Genomic DNA, 22469 nt, shown 5'->3' with positions numbered 1-22469 from the left:
AGTGTAGTTATGATGTCACACTAATGATTTATATAAAGCTCGTAGTGAAGGCACACAACAGAGACATGCGCTAATCAGACCTGGCAGAAGATAACCAGAATCTTCCAGACTGCCTGAGCCACTCCACTGTATTCCACACGTAGCAGGGTGACGTCAGTGTACTGCCACTGTTGTCACTGGTGATGACTCCTCATAACAGGGGCTGAGGAGTAGGGGAGCTAGCGAGAAGAAGGGGGGAAAAATGTTCACTGCGCAATTCTGAGTCAGAAATCGTCGACCTTGTGATGTCATGATTTTAAAATCAAGTCCCGATTTTCCTTTTCCTTATTTCCAATTCTCCCCTTCCTCTGTTTCTCTCGTTCCTTGTTTCCAGGAACGCCTCCTCCTCTCTGTGCTTCCCCGCCATGTTGCCATGGAGATGAAAGCCGACATAAATGCCAAGCAGGAGGATATGATGTTCCACAAGATCTACATCCAGAAACACGACAATGTGAGGTAGGAGAGGAAGAAGCTCAGCAAACCTAGTCGGAGCATTCACTCTTAATCACTTTTATACCTGCAAGCAAAGACACTACAAACTTCTGTAAATTTTTGAACTGCTGCCCTGGATCTTCTTCAATGATTCTATTACTGAGTAATGTTACTGGATTTGAGTCGATGATCATTTTTAGAAAATGGAGAGTAGCAAACTACACATAAAGCGCTTAGAATTCAGATCTAACTGCACAACCTGTAGCTGTGACTCCAGTAAGTTAATAAATATTGCCTCCTAATGATTAGTGCAGAAAATGAATAGTCTAATTCATTCATTAACAAGAGTATTCAGGGCCTGACATTAGATCTACAAGAAGTGTTACCTGTATTCAGAGATTTTGCTTGTTCTTAACCAACTTTAGCACCATCTTGTGGATTGAAGGAGAACACTGTAATTTATAGCAACCTTCCTCCTTATTCCACCATCTTCAACACACACACACACACACACACACACACACACACACAGAGTAGAACTTGGTTTTACTCTTTCTCTCTCTCTCTCTCTCTCTCTCTCTCTCTCTCTCTCTCTCTCTCTCTCTCTCTCTCTCTCTCTCTCTTTCTCTGGTATTAAACACACACACAGTAAAACCCAGTTTTATTCTATTCTTGTTCTCTCTCTTTCTCCCTGTTTTTAAACACACACACACACACACACACACACACACACACACACTAAAACCCAGTTTTATTCTCTTCTCGTTCTTTCTTTTTGTTCTTAAACACACACCGCACACTGTTAAACCCAGTTTTATTCTCGGGAGAAGCCGAAAGAAGAAAAAGAAACACACACACACACACACACACACACACACACACACACACACTGCATAACACTGCACTGTACCTTAACCATGATAAGAGCTCCTTCCTCTTACTTGCCATCTAACATTTGGACTGAAGTTCCATGTTGATTAATTTGAAGTCTGGTGTATTTTCTTTTATTTATTATAATTATGGAGAGATTTGTGGACTGTAGTGTAGTGCTGAATAGTGGCATTTGTAAATGTTTCACATGATGAATGTTGACATTCTCCAGACATTCTAAAGAGTCTAAATCTATTGGCGATTCACTGGAGGGGAAAATGGTGTGACAAGGAGCAGGTCAACTTCATCTCCAGAGAGCCGGGAAACAGTAAATCCTTCCATTCTCTTCTACTTAACACCAGTGCAAGCCCAAACTTTTTTCCTTTTTTTTTTTTTTTTTTTTTTTTTTTTTACAAAACATGCTTGTATCTTAACAGCTCTTTCCCCACTGTGGGACGATGAAGGTATATCTTATATGTGGAAGCATAGCAGAAATGATGATCAGAGTCTTACTGACATTTGGTTGAAATATGGATGATTTAACATTCATTAGTTCATTCTGTATAATAAGTCATTTATTATTACGATTTTGCTCTAGGGTTAGGGAAAAATTACGTTCATATCATATACACATCTCTGATTTTTGTCACACTTTAATGTTTTAGATCATCATAAAAAAAAAATGTATATTAGTAAAAGATAAAACAAGTGAACACAACATGCAGTTTTTAAATGAAGGTTTTTATTATTGAGGGAAAACAAAATCCAAAACTAAATGGCCCTGTGTGAAAAAGTGTTTCCCACCTAAACCTAATAACTGTTTGGGCAGCAACAACTGCAATCAAGCGTTTGTGATAACTTGCAATGAGTCTGTTACAGCGCTGTGGAGGAATTTTGGTCACTAATTTATGCAGAATTATTGTAATTTAGCCACATTGGAGGGTTTTCAAGGATGAACCACCTTTTTAAGGTCATGCCACAGCATCTCAATAGGATTCAGGTCAGGACTTTGACTAGGCTACTCCAAAGTCTTCATTTTGTTTTTCTTCAGCCATTTAGAGGTGGACTTGCTGGTGTGCTTTGGATCATTGTCCTGCTGCAGAACCCAAGTTTGCTTTAGCTTGAGGTCACGAACAGATCGGACATTCTCCTTTAGGATTTTTTGGTAAACAGCAGAATTCATGGCTCCATTTATCTCAGCAAGTGTTCCAAAACAGCCCCAGACCATCATACTACCACCACCGTATTTTACTGTTGGTATGATGTTCCTTTTCTGAAATGCAGTGTTAGATTTACGCCAGACATAATGGGACACACACCGTTCAAAAAGTTTAGCACCATCTTGTGGAACTTTTGTCTCGTCAGTCCACAAAGTATTTTCCCCAAAAGTCTTGGGAATCAAGATGTTCTCTGGCAAAACCGAGACGAGTCTTTATGATCCTTTTGCTCAGCAGCTGTTTTCGTCTTGGAACTCTGCCATGCAGTCCATTTTTGCCCAGTCTCTTTCTAATGGTGGAGTCATGAACACTGACCTTAACTGAGGCAAGTGAGTTCTTTGGATGTTGTTGTGGGGCCTTTTGTGACCTCTTGAATAAGTTGTCGCTGTGCTCTTGGGGTAATTTTGGTTGGCCGGCCACTTCTGGGAAGTTCCTCCACTGTTCCATGTTTTTGCCATTTGTGTATAACACTGTGGTTCGCCGGAGTCCCAGAGCTTTAGAAATGACTTTATAACTTTTTCCAGACTGATAGATCTCAATTACTTTCTTTCTCATTTGTTCCTGAATTTCTTTCGATCTCTGCATGCTGTTTAGCTTCTGAGGATCTTTTGGTCTACTTCACTTTGTCAGGCAGGTTTTATTAAAGAGATTTCTTGATTGTGAACAGGTGTGGCAGTAATCAAGCCTGGGAGTGGCTGGAGAAATTGAACTCAGGTGTGATAAACCACAGTTTTAATAGGGGGGCAAACACTTTTTTCACACAGGGCCATGCAGTTTTGGATTTTGTTTTCCTTTAATAATAAAAACTGCATGTTGTGTTCACTTGTTATCTTTTACTAATATTTAAATGAGTTTAATGATCTGAAACATTAAAGTGTGACTAACATGCAAAAAAAATAAGAAATCAGGAAGGCAAACACTTTTTCACACCACTGTGAAATATATATATATAATAAAATATACACACTGTTTAAAAAAAATAAAGGGAACACTTAAACAACACATCCTATATCTGAATGAATAAAATATTCTTATTAAATACTTTGTTCTTTACATAGTTGAATGTGCTGACAACAAAATCACACAATAATTATCAATGAAAATCAAATGTATTAACCCATGGAGGTCTGGTTTTGGAGTCACACTCAAAATTGAAGTGGAAAAACACACTACAGGCTAAGCCAACTTTGATGTAATGTCCCTATAACAAGTTAAAATGAGGCTGGTCTCCTGAGGGATCTCCTCCCAGACCTGGACTAAAGCGGTGGATGGAGCGAGACATGATGTCCCAGATGTCTGGTCTGGGATGTTTGTGCCAGTCCATAGCATCAATGCCTTCGTCTTGCAGGAACTGCTGACACACTCCAGCCAACAAAGGTCTAGCATTGTTTTGCATTAGGAGGAACCCAGGGCCAACCGCACCGGCATATGGTCTCACAAGGGGTCTGAGGATCTCATCTCGGTATCTAATGGCAACTAGATTTTGGTAACTTGACGAAATGTTAACAAAACACTGGCTAATATCCGGGCTGTTAGATTTGGTGACCTGCTCAAATATAAACGTAAAAAAAAGTTAAGACTCTAGCATCTTTTAAGAACTGTGGCCTTCATGCTAAAGACTAAGTGACTTGTTTTCTTTGTTACAAGAGCTTTTTGTAATTTTGCTAGACCTTTTTTCTATGCAGACTTTTGTTGAACTTTGTTGAAATAATTGTACTGTATATTGAAGTGTGATGATTTAGGTGGTGAGCCCAACAGATTCTGTGCTGAGAAACCACTTTCACTTGGCTCAAGGTCAGAGATTACTCACTATTCAGCTTGACTGATTTCACAATTTTTTTTAACTAAACCTGCTGTGTGGCAGACAGACAGAAGGCAGAAAAACAGCTGTCGCCAACAATTTAACCTTTGAGATGGTGCATGATGTTTGTGTTACTTTTATGTCCTATTCTTGACTGAACTACACAGAGATATGTGTCTGCCTGTCCCATTGGGGGAAATTTTGCTGGTCAAATAAGCAGACTGGTGACCTTATGCAGTACCTGTTGCTTGTTAGCAGAAAACTAGGATGATTTGGATGGTTCAAATAAACAGACACAAAGGAAACAGATTTTTGTCTATGATTATATATACAGTATATTCATCAATGAGACCTTTTTAAAAATTAAAAAAAAATGTTTGTGCGAACCTCAAAAGACTATAATGATTGCCACCGAGATCTCATCTTATTTGCGCAGCTTCACTGAATATCATGCTGATCGCTTGATGTGAACTGCTCAAGATGAAGAAGACCAGATTACTGAAGAAGAGAAGACAAGCTTGCCATTCCAAATCCTAGTTGCTGACAGTGTGACCATCGTCTTTTGACCAGCAAGGTGCACTGGCACAGCTGAGCTTTTCATCTCCACCAATATGTTTTTCCAGGCGTTCTGTGGTTAAGAGTCCAAAGAACATTATCTTTGAAATGGGATATCTGCAGTATAAGGGAGATTACATGTTCAGCATAGTCTCAGAGGGGGGCTAAGTGGTTGCGAGATGAAAGCCATCAGACCTGGTAGTGCCAGCTCTGTGGGAAAAGCAGTCAGGATCTGTCGACCTCTCAAGCACAGTAGTTCTTTAATACAGACCAAGCAGTGACCCTTGAAGAACTTACAAGGTCATGTTATGTAAGCAGGAAGTCTGGTGCTGTGTGCAATTCCTTCCTGGGTTTTTTGGCTGGAGCGAGAGCTGCAGCTTTGTTCATGAGGACCTGTCAAAACTTCCCTCGACAGCTTCCTCAACAGCAGGCCATCGGCAACCACCGAGTTCCCTTGTAACTCGTTTCCTGCTTTTCTTTCAGGTCATCATTCTGTCAACACGTTGATCAAACGGTTTTAATTTCTCTTTGTCTCAAGCAAAAGCACAACTCATCTCAGGGGCGCTGTCACCACCATTATTATTATTGCTAGTTAAGAGAGAACCGGATGTGCAAACATGGATTCCAGTAGAATTTATTTAATTTTTTTAGTGTAATTTTGAATGTTAGCAGTAGTTTAACCGATTTTAAAAGGTTCAATCTCTTGAAGGTGTCATGTCAAAACTATTTTGATGGATAAATGAAATTAAAATGAATACAGTGTTTATATAAATACCTTTTATAAGAAATGTTGTGATTGTTGGATATGTGTGAATATACAAACCCGATTCCAAAAAAGTTGGGACACTGTACAAATTGTGAATAAAAAAGGAATGCAATGATGTGGAAGTTTCAAATTTAAATATTTTATTCACAATACAACATAGATGACATATCAATGTGTAAACTGAGAAAATGTATCAGTTTAAGGGAAAAATAAGTTGATTTTAAAATTTCATGGCATCAACACATCTCAAAAAAGTTGGGACAAGGCCATGTTTACCACTGTGTGGCATCCCCTCTTCTTTTTATAACAGTCTGCAAACATCTGGGGACTGAGGAGACAAGTTGCTCAAGTTTAGGAATAGGAATGTTGTCCCATTCTTGTCTAATACAGGCTTCTAGTTGCTTAACTGTCTTAGGTCTTCTTTGTCACATCTTCCTCTTCATGATGCACCAAATGTTTTCTATGGGTGAAAGATCTGGACTGCAGGCTGGCCATTTTAGTACCCGGATCCTTCTTCTACCCAGCCATGATGTTGTAATTGATGCAGTATGTGGTCTGGCATTGTCATGTTGGAAAATGCAAGATCTTTCCTGAAAAAGATGACGTCTGGATGGGAGCATATGTTGTTCTAGAACTCGGATATACCTTTCAGCATTGATGGTGCCTTTCCAGATGTGTAAGCTGCCCATGCTACAAGCACTGATGCAACCCCATACCATCAGAGATGCAGGCTTCTGAACTGAGCACTGATAACAACTTGGGTTGTCCTTATCCTCTTTAGTTTGTATGACATGGCGTCCCAGTTTTCAAAAAAAGAGCTTCAAATTTTGATTCGTCTGACCACAGAACAGTTTTCCACTTTGTCACAGTCCATTTTAAATGAGCATTGGCCCAGAGAAAACGCCTGCGCTTTTGGATCATGTTTAGATTTAACTTCTTTTTTGACCATTAGAGTTTTAGCCGGCAACGGCGAATGGCACAGTGGATTGTGTTCACCGACAATGTTTTCTGGAAGTATTCCTGAACCCATGTTGTAATTTTCATTACAGTAGCATTCCTGTATGTGATGCAGTGCCGTCTAAGGGCCCGAAGATCACGGGCATCTAATATGGTTTTCCGGCCTTGACCCTTATGCACAGATATTGTTTTAGATTCTCTGAATCTTTGGAAGATATTATGCACTGCAATTTTTCTCTGAGAAACTCCTTTCTGATATTGCTCCACTATTTTTTGCCACAGCATTGGGGGAATTGGTGATCCTCTGTCCATCTTGACTTCTGAGAGACTCTGCCACTCTGAGGCTCTTTTTATACCCAATCATGTTGCCAATTGACCTAATAAGTTGCAAATTGGTCCTCCAGCTTTTCCTTATATGTACATTTAACTTTTCCGGCCTCTTATTGCTACCTGTCCCAACCCTTTTGGAATGTGTAGCTCTCATGAAATCTAAAATCAGCCAATATTTGACATGACATTTCAAAATGTCTCACTTTCAACATTTGATACGTTATCTATATTCTATTGTAAATAAAATATACGTTTATGAGATTTGTAAATTATTGCATTCCTTTTTTAGTCACAATTTGTACAGTGTCCCAACTTTTTTGGAATCGGGTTTGTATGGTATAGGAGATGAGTGTTACTGTCAGACTGAGCCATGAAATGAAAAATATGACGGATAAAAGTTTGTGTACCACAATAGCAACTTTTATAATATAATTCACTTCCATTGCTTGCTTTTACACTATTACTTTAATGCAATGTAAGGTACAACATGACATGGCTAACTTCTAGTAAACTAACTTGGATTTGTCAAAGGTAAACCCTAATAGGATGTTAGTATCTAAAATCTCAGGGATATTAGCAAAGTCTGTCAGAGTATATCCTAACAAGAACAATTTTGTTAATCTTACCAAACTTGCTAGCTCAGTATGCATGTTCTGCAGCTAAATAACAGACCACACTTGTGGCTGTGGAATTTATTTGGTACAGTCACTAAGTGACCTTATTCACTCAATAGAAATACAGAGAAAGTGGTTTTCACCAGAAACTTGATATAGGTGCTGAGGTAAGCAATTTGAGACAAATGCCAGCTTAAATATATTAGCCGTATAAAAATGGACCAGCGTTGTAACAGTAGTAGTCTACTGAGACCGCACTACTTTCTCTCTCAGGCCAGTGAGTGAGTTTTATTGAGGTCTTTTTCTGAATTTATTTTTTAAATACATTATAAAAATGAATTCTCTATGATACTGTGTTGGTAGCACTATAATTCTAAGGCCATGTTAACTACAATTCTAGAGCCCCCACTTAATTGTGATATATTTCCTGTGTTAGCAAAACAATTTACCAAAATACACACATTTGTTAAAGGTGAGAGCTGTAGATATGAAATTGGTAGAACCTGCACTCTGCTTCCATTTCCCGTTGTCTTGTGTAAGAAAGTCATTGCAGAGTGTCACAGTTTAAGTAGAAGGTGAAAGTTGGAACATTTTCCTTAGAAGGCATCAACAGGCTCTGGTCAGCTGTCACATGCTCTTAGTACAGCAGAATCATTGTGTTGCGTAAAAACAGCTTCTCGTCTGCAGGCCTTCAGCATGTTGTGAAAAACCTCTTTTGTTCTGAGACTCTGAGAAAGGGAAAAGGAAGCTTTAATCAGCGAACGTCACTGTCTCCTGTATCAGCTTGCGCCAGGCCCTAGGGTTACTACCGAGATATTCCTATTAGAGCAGGATCCGCAACAATGTTTCCCTCTTTTCATCCCACCTTGCTGATAGCTGTGCAGTTGGATATTGAATAGTTATTATAACTCATGTGAGGTCATCTGAACCTCTGTGGCTTTTTATCTTGCTCGTCTCGCACACAGGAGCATCATACAATGAAGGAGCATATCTGTTACCTCGTTCTCATGGTAAAAGAATGTCAAACAGATCTGTAGGTTGGACCTTTCTTTGGCTTTCAGTAGATTATGAATGTCTTTTATTAGCATTGATCCACTGTGCTCTCTTAAACCAGTCCTCGGTGTGCGTGACATGGTAATGGAATCGAGTGTGTGTTATTAATGAGGGATGGCTCATAGATGCTATTGTATTTATGCAAAGTGTATTTCTTGAATGGTTATTTGAAAAGGCCACAGGCGTGAACCATGTTGGCTGGTGTAGGCCACAGGTGTGCACCATGTTCGCTGGTGTATGGAATATTTTTGTACAGTCATTGTGGTAAGCAGAGCCTGAAAAGTCTTTATGCACATTTTAATCTACTATTTCTCTCCCTGTACAGTATCCTCTTCGCCGACATCGAGGGATTCACCAGTCTGGCATCTCAGTGCACGGCTCAGGAGCTGGTCATGACCCTGAACGAGCTGTTTGCAAGATTTGATAAACTGGCCGCTGTGAGTAAAGAGATCTGTCTGAGTCGAGAGACTGACCTGATGTTGGATTCCGATCAACTGAACATTCACTTGTTTTCTGTCCAAGCCTGCATGCTTCGAGGTCTTACCTGTGCACAAATGAAGATTTGCTTAGCCAGGCTTTACGCACCGATCCATTTGCTGTTGAGCCAGAGCCACATCTCCTCATTATCTTTAGATAGGATTCTGCGTCATGCTATGGATACAGATTCCCTGCTGTGCTCAGAAGTTCCCCGTTCCGCTCAGTTAAACACAAATGGAAATATGTCGATGACTGTCCAAAAAGAGTTTCCTAGATGTTTGTGTTTAAGAACAGTCTCTATTACACAAAAGAAAATTGCTTTGGAAATACGAAATTGCGTGTGGTACAAGGACGTGCTTGCACTTTTAGCGAAAGCATGAGGCACACGGCTACTTGCTCAACAACTACTTCTATTGTGCGGTTGGCTCATGGGTTAAGTTGAGGCATATGCTCGGGTGACATTCAGGTGGTTGTCATAAGACTGAGCTCTGTGTGTATCCTGTGCTCAGCCTGGGGCTCTCGTCTCATCTTCTCTCATCTCCTTTCCTCTCAATACCTCTCCTCTTATCTCTTTTCCTCTCTGTTCTTTTTCAAATCGTTTCTTAATTTTTTTAAGGGATATTTGAGATTACAATATTTGTTTTTTTTCCCCCCCCAAAACTAAAATTTTAACTTGTTTAACATGCAGACTGCAGACATGATCTCAGAATTGTACTTTTTTTCTCTCTTTAAGATGGCAGACACTTCCTTAATAGGGGAAAGTATTTGTGCTATGTATTGGTTTTACAAGTCCAAGCCTTTTAAACGATGTGCCACTCGAGCTAAATATTTAGAATAACAAAATATATGCATGTAGTAAAAAACTAAATATTTATGGTGCTCTTATAAGTCAAATGATGATTTATTAGTTTCAGTAATATTTTTCTAATCTTGCTGATCTTATTGTACGTGTGTGTGTGTGTGTGTGTGTGTGTGTGTGTGTGTGTGTGTGTGTGTGTGTGTGTGTGTGTGTGTGTGTGTGTATGTACACGTGTATAAAGGAAAATCACTGCCTACGGATTAAGATCCTTGGAGATTGCTACTACTGCGTATCAGGTTTACCAGAGGCCCGAGCTGACCACGCTCACTGCTGTGTGGAGATGGGTGTGGACATGATTGAGGCTATCTCGTAAGTATTACAGTTGCTTTTAAAGTTTAATTCAGTATATAGATATTAAATACATGGGTAATATATAATTAGTACTTATATGTAGGGGATTCTGTATTTGACTAAAATAAGGCCAAAAGGTTTAAGATTAATTAAGAATTATTTTCTCATAAAAAATAAAAATACTAGCTGCCTAAATTCTTCCTAAGACAGAATAGACTCTGGGCTTCTTTGCATTTTTTTCCTAGTAATTGGTGAATACAAAGAAGAATAGAACTCCCTGCAGGCAGTGCTGAATTATTAAAATATGAGATTGATGCTGATTGTGTGTGCATGCAAGCGTGCATCTGAAAGCGAGTGTGTGCGCGAGCAGGGTCAATAAATGTATTTTCACCTTGGAACGTAACACCCCTTTAGGTGTTGTACAAGTTGCCAAAAGCATGTCATATCACAGATATATTGCCCGTGTGTCTTGTATTATACGTAGCTTATGGGTGCAGTAGTTTGTAAAAACACTAGCTTACTGCTTCACTGAGCCTGAATGTGTTTAATCTGGGTAGCGTCCAGCAAGTCTCAACTACAATAACAGTATATTTACATTATGGTGAACACCTTTAAACCAATGAGCTTAAACAGATTTTTCAATTAAGGGTACATCAAATAGAAGATTAATACATGGTAAAAAAAAATAAGGGTATAGCTCATATAAAGTATATATAAATATGAAATCAGATCAATGTTAAATCGTAAGCAAATATATAGACTCTGGATTGTAATTCATTTTACCTTTGTTTTTCTCCCAGGCATAGAATGATTACATACACTTCAAACCCAATGAGACAGAAGCCTGTCACCTCCAAAGTTCAGAAGGTTTATCTGTTCTTGTTAGCTGTGTCACTTATTATTAAACTAAATTATGATTAGTGATTTATTATGGCTGTTTTTTTATTGAAGATTTGTGCAAGCATACGGCTTGTCCGTGTGTATTTATTCCAAAATGATTGTAATGTCTCGATGCTCAGTTGTGAAGCGCAGCAGCTTGTGTTGGCAGTAACAGACATGGACATGAGAACATTTTATTTATAAATCCTCCGATAAGCAGGAGTGTATCCGAGGTCACCAGTTCAGCTGTCAGAGGGAACTGCTTGTTTTCCTAAGAGCTCAATCCAGAAAACAGCTTTATGAGGTAATTTTGTAAGACTGTGTAGAACAAGGGAAATGTAATAAAATTAGTATAATTACCAGATTGTCTGGGAATGCTGTTAGGACCACGCACGTAAAACACTTTAGGGTTTAGCTCAATGCTAGGTTAGTGGAGCTCAAGAGGCAGCTGCATCCATCGTTTTCTCTATTGTGCTTTTAATTTGCAGTGCAGTTTATTCATTGTGTGTGTGTGTGTGTGTGTGTGTGTGTGTGTGTGTGTGTGTGTGTGTGTGTGTGTGTGTGTGTGTGTGTGTGTGTGTGTGTGTGTGTGTGTGTGTGTGTGTGTGGTTTTTAAAGATTGGTGCGGGAAGTCACAGGCGTCAATGTGAACATGCGAGTGGGGATCCATAGCGGCCGAGTCCACTGTGGCGTCTTGGGTTTGAGAAAGTGGCAGTTTGACGTCTGGTCCAATGATGTCACGCTTGCAAATCATATGGAGGCAGGAGGAAAAGCAGGGTGAGTGTGACGTCTCTGCACAAGCCCCATATCAGAAATGAGAGAAGCCAATATAAGCCAGTTAAAATGTAAAGTTTTAATTATGCAATCCTTTTCGCAAGGTTAAACCCATTTTTCTCTGATTTTTGCCATTATTTTATATTAATAACCTCACATTAAACCCAGTTGCTTTCTCGCAGCCGTATCCACATAACTAAAGCTACGCTGAACTATCTGAATGGGGACTATGATGTGGAGCCTGGATTTGGAGGAGAAAGGAATGTCTATCTGAGGAAGCACAACATTGAAACGTTTCTCATAGTGGGGTGCAGCCAGAAGAGGGTCAGAGTTTATTTGTCTTTTCTTTCCTCATACAGCTGCAAAGCACAGTCAATTAAAGGAAGGGATTCACTAGTTTTATCTCAGATTTGCTTGTCAGATTATGTTTAAACTTGAGTCTTCTATTTCGCTGAAAGCACGCGTCTCTAATACACTGACTACTATAGTTGTTAGTTATAAGCATAAGGTCTGATTTATACTTTAATCAATAAATCAATCTTTATTAATATAGCAGCTAACATCTACCAGGTAGAATCAGAAACAGGCAATGTGAAAAATAGTCATACAATCTGAATTAACATAAAAGGTATTAAAATATACAATATCATAAAAAAGAAGTAAATTATAAGAATTTAAAACAGAAGAGAAATAAAATAAGCATTAAAACACAACAATTAAAATAAACGTTAAGAAGCAGCCGACTAAGCACACCCTCTACTACACAACAAAGGATTTGGTGAATAAGTGGGTCTTCAGTTTCGCTTTAAAAGTAGAGAATTCCCTTTCAGAGGTGAGATCAGGAGGAAGGGAATTCCAAAGCTTAGGCGCGATCACCCTATGCTTTATATCTTGTTCTAGGCACTTCAAGCAAGACATGATTAGAGGACCTGAGAGTTCGGCCATGGGTGCACGGATGGATAAGTTCATTTAAATAGGTTGGGGCCGTACCAGACAGAGATTAGAAAAAAAAGAAAAGAAATGTATATTATATTGGATCCTGGACTGTACCGAGAGCCAGTGGAGAGAGGAAAGGACCGGGGTAATGTGTGCACACTTACTGGTACCAGTTAAAAGCCGCGCTGCAGAGTTCTGAACCAGCTGTAGGCGATAGAGACGACTGAGTAATGCCTAAATAAAGAGCGTTGCAGTAATCCAATCTAGAACTAATAAAAGCATAAATGGCTTTTTCCATATCTTTCGTCGAAAGGAAAGGCTTCACACATACTTGACTGTGTGTGTACAGAAACAGCAACACAAGTGGTATTATTAACATATTTGCTATTTTTCCAATGTCCCTCTAAAGGTTCAAAAGTCTCATTTACTAGATGAGATGTTGAAGGCAAAAAGAAATCTGTCCATTACGTTGCCATAGTTACTGATTTTAACGTTTTACCTGTTTGATCAGCAGTATGAATGTGTTCAAACACATGAGTGAGTCATTAGTAGCCTTTGTCCTGAAAAGTTTCCTATGGTGGAAAACTAACTGCATATTAAACATGCTGATACTGGAGACTCCTTTCAAAAATGTTATATACAAATATTCTTACAGAAGACCTCAACATAGAGAGAAATATATAACTAACTAAGTGGGTTTTTTTTATGTGTTTATTTTTTAGTCTTTAAGATTATGTGAAGCATTCTTCATACACGTCGCTCTGAATCGGGATGTTACTGTACAAACAATAGCATATTAGAAGGAATGCATTAAATAAGCCTGTGATTTTACAGCTGGCACAATTGTCAGAGCTGCTGTTATCGAAAAATAAATTAACACCTTCTGACTAATGACATCTCAGATTTCAGCAGCATCAGTATGATATTGTTATACAGAGATGCACAAGTGACAGGTTGTTTTCCATCTTGTATTCATGTAGTTAACAAACAAGAATTAACTGGACATGAGTTACATATTGGTCATATATTAATAAATATAACTTAAAGTCTGTTACATATAAATGGTTCTTCTAACAGAAAGAAGAAAAGGCCATGATCGCCAAGATGAATCGGCAGCGGACTAACAGCATCACCCACAACAGTTCACACTGGACAGACCGGCCATTTTATAACCACCTTGGTGGCAACCAGGTCTCCAAAGAAATGAAGAGAATGGTAAGAAAAGTGCTGCACAGAGACATTCTTGCTCTTTTTCGCTGTTTTCATCAAACACCTTCATCAAGCACATAAACACATTTTCCTGTAATTGCTGTCTTGACATGCGTCCATATGAGATTTCAGCTTGTTTAGACACATCTAATAGCTTTAAGAACACTGTTAGATCAGAACCCTTCTAAGGTGTTAAACAGCATCATGTTTGCATTTACTTTAATTACTTTGTGTCACACCAATTACCACTTCAGTCTTTTTTTCTTTTTGTTTGTTTGTTTTTTTTTTTTTTTTTTTTCGGGTTTTTTTGCACAGGGAATTAACTAAGCCTGAGCAATTCAATCGATGTCCCTCTACAGTGACGTTCAGAGAATCTTCTCTTTGTACCAAAGACTGTCACTAATCTCTCCTCTTTTCCTTGCCTGTGGGCCCCAAAGGGAACGACCCTCTGATTAAATAAAGCAGACTCGCCTCACACGAAGTCCTCAGGGATTTAATCAGGCAAAGTGGAACCTGCAAATAAGCTGAGTGCAAGGCCAAGAGGGAAATGCTTTATCACGCTTTCTTTCCATTATTTAGTTGACTCCCACTTCGCTAATACAATTGTAAAGGCCACAGATCTGGGCTAAACGATGGAGCAAATAAAACAGGGAATTTGGAGGTATAAGATGTTCTCATTTCCATTTACTTTTCTCAGTTGAAAGGCCAGTGTGGGGATAGAGTTCAGATTATGCTTTAAAGGTTTCTCATCGAAGGTAAAACAGTGGCCTGACTACTTATTTAGGCAGCGTTCATCTCTCACACTAAAACCATTCAGCCGTGTTAATTAAGAAGTACGCAAATGCTCCTAATGAGTCATTTCTGATCCTTTAAAAAAAAAAAAAATAAATCCTGTTTTTGTCTCTGTACAGTCATGGTTGTTCTGTGAAACAAGTGACTTTACACCTCTTAAGTGCTTCTCTGACTGCTCTGATTACGTGAATGTGAATTGGAAGGGGACACACAATACACATGGGAATGTACTTAATTTGCAGTATTCAGGGTTCATTGTTAGTGATTTTCACACCCTATTAACCATTATATTAACTTCAACCTGAACAACGTCTTAGATTTTAGACATGCGCTCTCATTTATTTAGTTCTTATGCAGTTGAATCTGTTTTAGAAAAAAACCCACTAGATATTGTGGTCTGCTGTCAACTGCTAATTCATTTTGTCTATGAAATACATTGATGCGATAGGTTAAAAACTGCTCTCTGAATAGAAAATGCTGAATCAAGTAGAATTTTCATCTCATGTTGTCTAGTATACATAACTTGATTATGTATGTATGTATGTATGTATGTATGTATGTATATATGTATGTTTATGTATGTGTGTATGTGTGTATGTGTGTGTGTGTGTGTGTGTGTGTGTGTGTGTGTGTGTGTGTGTGTGTGTGTGTGTGTGTGTATATATATATATATATATATATATATATATATATATATATATATATATATATATATATATATATATATATATATACACATACACACACACAGTATATATGTGTGTGTGTCTGTCATGAGAAAATCAGCATGACGTGGTGTGTTATGTTACCACCCGGAGTTCATTATTATCCAGAACAGTCATCATTATTTTATTCCTTTGCATATAATTACAATTTGTCATTTATTAATGAACATTTGTATCATTCTATTAACTATTAGATTTTTAGTTATATAAAATATTCTGGAACAATCGCAAGACTTGGTTGAGTTGTTCCCACTGCAGCCACTGTATTTTTACTTTTTTTTTTCTTTCTTTCTTTTTTTTCTTGTTAATTCAATAAGACAAAAAAAACCACTGTTTGCCATGTTACTGAGCAAACATTGGACGACTTAGTGACTGCTTCAGTGAGCTGAGCCCGGAGACTTCTTACGCAATATAGCTTAACCCCTCATTGTTGTTATTAGTCATATGTTATGTTTACCTATGCAGGAATTTTATTACCGATTTACTGTCCCTATACTCCGATGTTTCCAGTTGGAGTACCTCATAATGGTCGCCTTAATAACGTTTAATGATGGGGTGACGCAGTTAGACAACAGGAGCCGGATAACATGTGCTCTACTGCCCTCGCTCCCATTGGTAGCCACTGCAGCGAGTTGCTTCATATTTGCATAAAATGTAAATTTTTGTTGTCGTCAAGGGCTGCTAATGCTCCTGTCTCTGGAATTTGCTGTCACATTGATGGATGAATGAATGGTATCAGGTTGCTTTATGTGTAAATTGTGCTTCATGTGTAAAAGTGGCTCTGTTAGGGCTGATATCTTTCTCTAGTGTGCATTCCAAGATTTAACAACAGAAATATACGTTAAGGCAAATTGACTCTTCCAAAAACATGACCTTACAGCACAGTGTCAGTCACAGCAGGAGGCAGCTCGACACAGTCACCCCTGCAGTGCACTTCCGGACACGTTCACCAGAGCAAAACTCCCAAAGCAGACCAGTGAGCATGAACCATTCTGTGTGTGAAACAGTCACATACAGCCTCTTGGGATCCCCTGATCTAAAAACAGTGCAACATGACCATATTGAGTTTTCCTTCTGCATTTCCGAAGGTCCGCCCACAATGCTATATTGATGCTGAGGTGACTCATACATGTTTACAGCAGCACTGCAATCTCACGTGGTCCTTGAATGTGACCTCCCACAGATAACAGTGTTTACTCTCTCTAATCCTTCCCACATCCACTATTATATGCTCCCTTTCTCATGCAAAATAAATTAGACTTGAAACAAGTGATTAGGGGGGATGTGCTCCATTGTCAGAGCTGGAACCGAGAACGGGTTGCATTATTCATGTGCATAAGATATTACTGAATTAGTGAGGTGGGCTAAAGACCATGTTATTGATTAGGAAGAAGATTTATGAAAGATTCATCTACTGAACATTTTACTTTTGTTATTTGCCTACCAATTATTTCACCGTTTAACAAATTGGGGGTTCGGGACAGCAATTTTATTGACATTAATGCAGTTTTGCCTCAAAATAAATGGGCCAGCTAGTTTACTACAAACAAGTGTATAAATTTAGAAAATTAGCCATTAAGTTATAGCTCTGTGACAGTTTTTAAGGTATTTTCTGTTGTAATGCTGTGCAACTCTGCAGTGTGCTTTCCATGGCTCATCACAAAGCTGTACTTTTAGGATATTGAGCAAGACTCTTAACCCTCTATGCTCTTCCGTCATGACTGACCCTGACTTCCTTACAAACTGGGATATGTGAAGCAAAGAATATCACTATTGTATTTCATGTGACAATAAAATAGAGCATTTTCTTATAAAGTACAGTGATAGCACATCCCACTGTAAGAAGGTAATGCGGTAGTGTCCATTAATATTTTTTACTTTCAATTAAATAAAAGTGTCTGTACTTTATCAGCGTATTAGAATTTTTTATTTTACTTCACATCAGAATTCATGCACCAGACCACATATATTCCGACAGTTCAGTACTATTAATTTTAACATTCTTACTTAAAACATTCACTTGTTAAAACCTATACTTTTACCCAAGTAGAAGTATTTAAAAGGGTAATTTTAATTGAGTGATATGTAAACAGGGTATAAGTTTAACTTAAGTAAAGGACTTTTTGTGTGTTTTATTAAAAGGTAAAAGAGTTAAGAAGTGTTTAAGACATTATGTATGAAATCTGGTGTGTATGTCCATTTCATAGGAATTTTCTCTTTTTAAATTCTGGGCTAAGCGTTTTAGCCACATTTCACATGAATAAAAGTGAATTAGCTAATATGAACTAAATGTTTAAAATTACTTACATATGTGAGTTACATCTATTTTATATAAAATGATGCAGTCTAATACATAATTTAATATCCGAATCATGTACAGTTTAACAATAAACAGCATCTCTATTGTTGTGATGATGTGGCATTTTTTTACTAGTGAATTTATGTCCAGGTTACCGTTGTGGTTCTAATTATGAAGGCCTTATTCAGGGCAAATCATTGTATGGTTGTCAATTGTATGTTTGTTGTATTGTTTGTGGACCTTTTTTAACTTCACTACTTTAATTTTTGTGTTGTGCCTTTGCCATGTACACCCAGGTGGGGTCACTGTTGTGCTGATCTGTGTGGAACAATCCAGAGAAATGAATTGTTTTGTTTTTCTCTGGTTCTTTGTTGTTGTTGTTGTTGTCACTGTTGTGCATTGACTGTCCTTTCTTCGGTTACACCTTTTGCCAATTTATCATTAATAAAAGCTCACATTGTTTATTTGTTTTCTCCTTCAGGGATTTGAAGACCCCAAGGACAAGTAAGTTTTAATCCTTACCTCCTCCTGCATAATTCTGGTTCACCTGTTGTGGTAAAAAAAAAAAATGCTTTATGACTGCAAGTTTTGCTTTTACTGTCACCTTGAAAAGGAGCTGGGCAACCTCACCTTTATTAATATGAATAAAATTGGTTATAACAAACAAAGCACAGCACAGATCACAGATCTCAGGTGTGTTGAGATTTTACCCAGAATTCTTTCAAGTTGGCACTACAGGACATGCTTTCTGTTTTTGTGCTGGACATGGGGTGCATGAGAAACCGTTATTGCTGAATCACTTGACAAAATAAATTGTGCTGTGCTGCATGAAATATCAACAAATGGTTTCAAGCCAATCCATATAAAATCACTATTAAGAGATGCTAAATTCTACATTGGTTGATCATAAACTAGTATACTGTATATTTCCCTGCTAGATCTTATGGTGTTTTGTCATTTTGCCTTCATGATTGGAGCCATACATTCACTATAGTGCATTGCTGATAAATACAACATGGCCGTGGGCAGCCCGCATGACACAGTAACTATTTTTGCTTAACAGCCATCATGATGCAGTGAGTAAGAGACCTGTGATATGTTGGAGTGCTGTTGTATGTTGTCATGTGTTGGCCTGAACTGAGGGCTCTGGTGGTGGGGCATGCCTGTGGATGACCGCCGAGATGAAAGCTGAGAGTCAGGAGAGGCAGAAAGTCGAACAACGGTCTCGTCTTGTGTTATCTAGACATTTCATTTTCAGAAACACTCAGGAAAACCTGAACCCCGAGGACGAAGTGGACGAGTTTTTGGGCCGTGCCATTGACGCTCGCAGCATTGATCGTCTACGCTCTGAACATGTCAAGAAATTCCTGCTGACCTTCCGGGAGCCTGATCTGGAGAAGAAGGTGCTTAGATGCAGTGATGATGATAAACCATCCATCACATACAGCACAGTAGATATTTACATACATTATATTTCATATTAGCAAATGTAAAATGGGGTTGAGTTTTAAATAATTACATACACAGATACATACAGATATCAAGTTAATATAAAAATCAAAGGGAAAATAGAAGAAGAGGGGAAAAAATCAACAACGAAATGACAAGTGATGACAAAAACTTGAGCCATGAATTTCCCTGCAAAGCCTGATCTCTTCCCATGTCAGATCTGTTTTTATCAAATTTGCTCCATATAATGGGAGATTAAAGCCCAATGCCCAGAGCTTTATCTAGATAAGCTGATGGTTATTTTGAGATCATCTTTTGAGACCAGGCAATGAAAAGCATCAAATGAATGTCATGTGGGAAGACAGTAAATGCTTGGCACAGCCCCGGAGAGGTGATATGACCTTGTGTGCAGAACCAACTGAGAATGCTCTTGATATACTTAAACCATTGATAATTATGTAAATATGTTGGTTGTTTTTTTTTCTTTTAATAGAGTAAAAGATTTTAATAGATTTAGGTAGTATTCTAAGGATTTATGCTTGTGGTAAGACAGTGTGATTTATAGATATGCATGTTACATTTTGCAGTGTCAGGGATTTTTACAGAAATTTCTTTTGGGTTGAAATGACCTTTAGTTGCTAACACTGTTTTTGTATTAGTTTTGAATGAAATAATAATACTTTTGCATTAGTTGTGTAAAGGAACCTATTTATGTTGAAGTGGGGTTATAAGTGGAAGTTGTGATAAATGGTGCAGTTAAATGCTGTTTTATCTTTTCGAAATACACTATATTGATAAACGGTTGTGGATACTTGGATCACCACACTCATATAGGGGCCTTTCTCATAAATCTGGAATCATACAATTGTCTTTCACTGCAGGGCGATAGCTGCCATAGATATTAAAGGGGGACTCATCCCTCAAACCTTCCCCAGTAATCCGTCAAATATATGTGTATATTTAAAATCGTTAGGCCTTAATTACATAGAGAACCAAAAGGACCAATAAGGTCCTGTAACAAATAGTTTTGTCCTCCGAATTGTTCAAAATTAGGTTACAGCCTTGCTTTACTACAACTAGGAGCACACATTGTCTTTGCACAAAATAAGCCTCTTGAAGAGACAGTATGCCAATGTTGTAATAGAAGAATTAAAGTTTCCAAACTTTACCCTCTTCCGGGTGAACTGGATGCACTCCATCCCCAAGCCTCCTCTACGATAAGTTCCTGACCCTCCCCGTAGTCACAATCCACCGTTTAGCGGAAGGACTTTCAAGTAGATTGGCCTTCATTATAACAGCAAAGAGGAAATATATCTGGAATGGGAAGTTCAAAGATCAAGCATGGGTCTGAAGGAAAGGTGTATATAGTGGGCATATAGTGTATTGTGTATAGTGTCAGTGGATTTTGATTATCAGACTGCCTTCGGAGTCGTTTTACCTCATTAGTCAAAAACATTTATTTATAAACCCTGAAAATATCTACAGAGCGCAAACACATTAAAACAAAGTTGACTTGCACACAACCAAAATAGCAACACATTAACCAGCAAATTATGCATGCCTTGGAATGGAAATAGATCCTATTCTGTTTTGAGCTGCAGTGAAAAAAAGCGCACATCAAGTTCCATTCCATGAGTTCAGAATGAGTCACAAGGTGAAACATAAGCAAAGCCAAAAATTATTTGAAAAGAATTTATAGCATCACCATCAAAGCCATGGTCACACCCGAATAACCCTGTGCTTCCAATCAGTCACGACTGATCTAGTGACATACACATATCTACATCATCACGAGAAACGGTTGCATAATGCCTCAACCACCATTACCTTTTGTTCCCTTTTTTATCGTGAAAGTCAATTTTCTTTTCTTTCGTTTCTGGAGTCTCATAAGTGACGGAGGGTGAATATAACGCGTTCACATCCTCAGTCTGCAATTACTTGCTATTTTAGTGATAAATATGTCCTTTCTGCCTTAGATAATAGATTATTGCACCAGGCTAGGTGTTATGTTTCAGGAGACTTTACTGCTTTTGTTTTCCTCTACTGCTCATCAGGCAAGGCTCTGAATTTACGATAACCACCTCCCTGCAATTTAGCATTTATTCCCCTTTGTGAACCAAATCAATTGTGTTAAAATTGCTAGGGTGTGCTTTCAACCCAGTACACTATTCGTTCTATCTTTTCTATATTTTTGAAATTCTAAATTTCTTGCATATATTCTTTTCCTTAAGATACCTAACCCTGTGTGTCCTCCAGTTACTGTACTGCTTTATTTTCCTTCATTCATTCATTCATTCATTCATTTATTCATTCATTTGTAATCAATATATGAGTACAAATAAAATGCGTTTCTCTTCTTCCTTCCTTTTTCTTTTTGTCCTCTCAAAAACTCTCACTAAAGTATTCTAAGCAGGTGGATACCAGATTCGGAGCATACGTTGCCTGTGCCACTCTCGTCTTCTTGTTCATCTGCTTCATCCAACTTGTAGTCGTACCACCGTAAGTATCCATTATGCTGCACAACCTGCATTTTATACAGGCAGTAATAACTAATTAGCTGGGCTGCAATGGGTAACATCTCAGCATCTGCAGCAATAAAACTTTACTATGACCATAAACCCGGCGCTGGGAAAAGAGAGGCGTTGTTTTGAGTAACACAATAGAATTCCAGACGAAAGCTTCGTTGTTTAAACAGAGCCTGTTAAATGCCAGGGATGTCGGGTATAAAATTGATGTTGATTTCACAGTAAAACATGATGTACAACCAAAAAGGAACACACAACTATTCAGATTTACTCTCTTACCGTGTCTCTGGGATTTTTGTGCAGATATGATGACAATGCTTGTTGGGCCAATGCTAAAGCTATGACTTGTTTATATGAACTAAAGAACATTGATTATAAAACCCAAAAGTAGGGCAGAAGGAAAGTTCGTGTTAAGCATCTTTAATTCAGCCAGGCAGTAGAGTATGGGTGTAACAATAACCTGGAATTAACTTTTTAGTTCTTACTTAAGGCCATATTTATCAACCAGTATCTTTTACATTGCATTATGAATGAATTCTGCCATTTAGTTCCAATAGATGTATTGGTGCATCACATTTACACTTTGATAGAGTAAACCAGTGTTCTGATTGAATAAACAT

The 22469-nt window shown here is 38.2% G+C and overlaps 1 protein-coding gene and 1 long non-coding RNA gene across 7 annotated transcripts in view; one reads left to right on the top strand and one right to left on the bottom strand.

Annotated features, from left to right (window-relative positions):
* The window catches only part of adcy5 (adenylate cyclase 5), a 77797-nt gene that overhangs the window by 48875 nt on the left and 6453 nt on the right, over nucleotides 1-22469 (top strand). For 5 of the 6 annotated variants that reach the window (XM_083535840.1, XM_083535835.1, XM_083535836.1 and 2 more), the window contains exons 4-12: nucleotides 374-495; nucleotides 8960-9071; nucleotides 10152-10279; nucleotides 11759-11917; nucleotides 12097-12238; nucleotides 13928-14065; nucleotides 18357-18379; nucleotides 19119-19278; nucleotides 21726-21823. In XM_083535840.1, coding sequence (XP_083391966.1) covers nucleotides 374-495; nucleotides 8960-9071; nucleotides 10152-10279; nucleotides 11759-11917; nucleotides 12097-12238; nucleotides 13928-14065; nucleotides 18357-18379; nucleotides 19119-19278; nucleotides 21726-21823 — 1082 coding nt within the window. The remainder of the gene's footprint in view (nucleotides 1-373; nucleotides 496-8959; nucleotides 9072-10151; nucleotides 10280-11758; nucleotides 11918-12096; nucleotides 12239-13927; nucleotides 14066-18356; nucleotides 18380-19118; nucleotides 19279-21725; nucleotides 21824-22469) is intronic. The other variant, XM_083535839.1, reaches the window with a different exon arrangement.
* On the bottom strand, nucleotides 5987-6454 carry LOC310723160. The gene is made up of 2 exons (XR_014532599.1): nucleotides 6131-6454; nucleotides 5987-6081 (listed from the first exon to the last, which is right to left on the bottom strand). It is a non-coding gene; the product is annotated as an uncharacterized lncRNA (long non-coding RNA).

This window comes from Silurus aristotelis (assembly GCF_946808225.1).
Source record: "Silurus aristotelis genome assembly, chromosome: 3".
In the NCBI taxonomy this organism is placed as follows: domain Eukaryota; kingdom Metazoa; phylum Chordata; class Actinopteri; order Siluriformes; family Siluridae; genus Silurus; species Silurus aristotelis.
The sequence above is the reverse complement of the archived record's forward strand: the minus strand, read 5'-3'. Positions and strand labels throughout refer to the sequence as shown.